The sequence below is a fragment of the Dromiciops gliroides genome, chromosome 4 (assembly GCF_019393635.1).
Source record: "Dromiciops gliroides isolate mDroGli1 chromosome 4, mDroGli1.pri, whole genome shotgun sequence".
In the NCBI taxonomy this organism is placed as follows: domain Eukaryota; kingdom Metazoa; phylum Chordata; class Mammalia; order Microbiotheria; family Microbiotheriidae; genus Dromiciops; species Dromiciops gliroides.
The window spans coordinates 300,842,147-300,845,866 of record NC_057864.1 but is presented as its reverse complement, the minus strand read 5'-3'; the positions used below and the strand labels follow the sequence as shown (position 1 = coordinate 300,845,866).

The 3,720-nt window shown below is 36.2% G+C and overlaps 1 protein-coding gene across 1 annotated transcript; it reads right to left on the bottom strand.

Moving 5' to 3' along the window:
• Positions 1-283: 283 nt before the first annotated feature.
• LOC122752671 (olfactory receptor 14A2-like) lies at positions 284-1,216 on the bottom strand. Its single transcript, XM_043999549.1, has one exon. It carries the CDS (start codon positions 1,214-1,216, stop codon positions 284-286), a length of 933 nt encoding a protein of 310 aa, XP_043855484.1.
• Between the last annotated feature and the right edge of the window lie 2,504 nt (positions 1,217-3,720).

The following is a 3,720-nucleotide window of genomic DNA, read 5'->3' as shown; positions in this document are numbered from 1 at the left end:
TTCTTTCTCTGGATGCAGATAGCATCTTTTTTCATATGTCTTTTATAGTTAATTTAGGAATTTGTAATAGTCAAAATAACTTATCTATAGAGTGTAGATAGTCTGAAAATAATTTCTTAACAATCTCTAAGAGACAGATTTCCTAACTAATGACCTTGACATTGGCAAACATGCAAAGCATTCAAGTCAGTAAGCACAGAAAGGTACAACTAATTTCCTTTTCTTTCTTTTTTAAATAAAGTAGTCATATATATGGTCATGGAAAAGACCTTAGTGTTAATCCTTATGAGAAGTGTTTCCAGGCTAGTAGCTTCCTCAGAGAAATCTTGATGTCCTTGTTCCTGAGGCTATAAATGATAGGATTCATGGTTGGGGGAACTACTGTATAGAATATAGACAATAATAAATCCAGAATTGAATCAGGTTGCTTTTGAGGTGGCTTTAGGTAAACTATGACTGAGGTTGTAATAAAAATCATGAGAACAATAAGGTGGGGCAGGCAAGTGGAGAAAGCTTTTGACTGACCCTCTGTGGTTGGAATCTTTAGCACAGTTGAGAATATGGGACCATAAGATATAGCTATGGAAATAAAGCAGAAAATCCCTGAAACAACCCCAAGAGCCAAAGTCACATCTAGTCCAATATGTATACTGGAGCAGGAGAGCCTAAGTAATGAAGGGAAATCACAGAAGAACTGATGAATTTCCTTGGAGTTACAGAAAGGCAAAGTGAATGTATTAGTTGAGTAGAGAGTCCCAAACAAACCTCCACTGAGCCAGGAAACAGTTGCCATCTTCACACAAGCCCTTCTGGTCATGATGACTTCATAGTGTAGGGGCTGGCAGATGGCCACATAGCGGTCATAGGACATCACTGTGAGGAGAAAAAGCTCAGATGCTGCAAAGAAAATTACTAAAAAGAACTGTAATACACACCCCATGAAAGAAATGGAACGGCTACAGCTCAGGGAGTTTGTGATAGATTTAGGGAGTGTGGTAGAAATAAAGCAAAGATCTAAAAAGGACAGATTTTTCAGGAAGAAGTACATGGGGGAGTGGAGGTGCTCATCTAGAGATATGGTGGTGAAAATGAGCAGGTTCCCTATTACAGCCACCAGGTAGATCAGCAAGAATAGCATGGCATGTAAAACCTGCAGCTGCCAGGTGTTGGAAAAGGTCATAAGGAGGAATCCTGTCACCATGGTGAAGTTGGCCATGTTTTGGGAGTTCTCTTGACTGTCTGTACAGAGAAAAGAAGCAGTAATCAAATGATGTGAACACTTAGTGTGCTGGGTGTCAAGAGACTTTGGTTCAGGCTTATTCGCTGACCTTGTGCAAATCATAGTCCCTCTGTTTTGATTTGGTCATTTGCTAAATGAGGAGGTGGAACTATATCTGAGAGTCTTAACCTTAGGTTCAGGAAAAAAAAAATATATATATACACACATATATATACATATATATAATATAGATATTGATAACTGTATCTCCCCATGGATGATTTCTTTTGAAATCTATGTATCTTAATTTATACATTTAAATATGCTATTCTGAGGAGGGAGTGGTAGATTTTACCAGAAATGGCTCAGGATGCAAGACAGGGAAAGAATGCCTGAACTAGATGATTTTAAAGGGCTTTTCTACCTTGTAAATGATCCGTATTTCTGGGAACAGTATGTACAGCTTGAAAAAGATGATAATAGCAATATATCTCTGAAGTATATGAATGTTAAGGGTTTATCACAAGAATCCTGTGAGATAGGTCAAGTAGCATATTACCATTTGGAACATAATATTCCACATCTCAGGCAAGTTAGTTGACTTCCTAGTGGTCATCCAAGAATTGTCAGAATGTGGTTCTTAATCCCACAATGCTGTTTCTAAGACTGAGTTGAAAGCTACTCCAGGTTCCTGTATTGAGGCAAACTTGAATTTTCTCTTCATGAACAAATGACTTTCTTTCCAATCTTTGAGAATGTTAGTGATACAGATCACTCCTCTAATAATTATGTTGACTTTCCAGGATGGGTAACCCAACCAAGACACTGTCAAACTGACAGCTTCATTAGCCTAGAACAATAGAATTGTCATGCAAATGAAGGCAATATTATGGATTTGACACCCATCTGGGCCATTTCAATTTTATATTCTCCCTTAGTCAAAATTATGTCTACAGTAACCCAGAATAGCCATCTTGAAATGCAAATGCATTGTCAACTGGAGAATTAACTCCCAAACCACCTCTGTCTGTGGTGAGTTGGTTCCACTCTCTTTGTATGATGAAGGCAGAATGGATAATGACTGCCCCTCTGGAATCTGATTCATCTTGTTTGAGTTAAAGTGCCTACCTATCTCCAGACAGCTAGATGGAGCAGTGGATAGAGTGCCAGACCTGTAGTTAGACATGAGTTTAAATCCTGGCTAAGACACTAGCTGTGGGGACCTAGACAAATCATTTAACTTCTGCTTCCTTCAGTTTCCTTATTTGTAAAACAGGAATAATAATAGCATCTACCTCCCAGGGTTGTTGTGAAAGTCAAATGAGATAATTATAAATCTTTTAGAGTAGTACCTAGCACATGGTAAGTACTATATAATTGTTAGTTGTTATTATTATCTATCCTTATAAACCCATAAGTTAGCATAGAAAGGCAAGCCTGAAGGACCCTCTACTTTCATTAAAGATATACAGAAACAAACCTGCACTTTGTACACAAGATAAAATAATGATTGATAAGTATGTTTCACTAATACTTTTCAACAAGTTTGTCAATTGTTTTCTCTATGTAAATCTCAGTTCTAGGCCTATATAAGTCATATAGATGAACAGTGCCCAATTGTAGGCCTTATGTACCTTCTAGACTTTTAGGGAGACAAGAAAGATTTGCAAATAATTATAATACAAATTAGAATTAGATAAATGCATAAGAGCATAACAAAGAGTTCAGTGAGATGTGAGTTAACTTCTGACAGAAAAATAAGTGTATATATACATATATACACATATATACTCACACATATAGACATACATATACACAAACACATGACACATTTACATACACATAATATGTCCACATGCATACACACACATACACATATATATATACATACATACATAATACATATTTTATTCAGTAAGGTGGGTTTTAAACATTGGGCTTGATCTCTTCAGGCAGGAATATTTAGGTTCTTAAAGGAGGTTTTTCAAGTATGTTGCTAGCAAATACACAGAAGCAGAAATAGAAAAAAAGTTTGGAAAGTGGGATTCTCTATTTTATTAACAGAAAGGCCTTTAAAAACTTAAGTATTGATTTTAAGAGGTGGATTTACAATTGGAATTTTGGTATTTTTACTAAAATTTTCAAGCCTAATAATGTTCTTTGTCTTCCTTGGGACCTCTGGTCTTCTTCACATTCCTCAGTACTTTCCTGGGCAATCACCTTGCTCTGACAATTTTCCTAGTTGGGACCTTATACTTAACAGTTTTGTTTCCTCTTGAATCTATTGTTTCCTTGAATAATTGCAGATCACACCTATTAAAATCAACTTGTGATTACTTCTGCATTTACTTCCTTTAATCCTACTTAGGTGCTACTGAATGGAGCTGATGAACTAACAGGGCCCATTGCCAATTTTAATTATCTAAACTTAGCAAAACAATCCTTTCCCCCTTCTCCTAAATCATTTTTTAAAAAAAACAAATTACATTTTTTACCTTGTC

Bases quoted from the DNA above. Each gene is read 5' to 3' on its own strand.
- LOC122752671 (XM_043999549.1), bottom strand. From the start codon at position 1,216: ATGGCCAACTTCACCATGGTGACAGGATTCCTCCTTATGACCTTTTCC.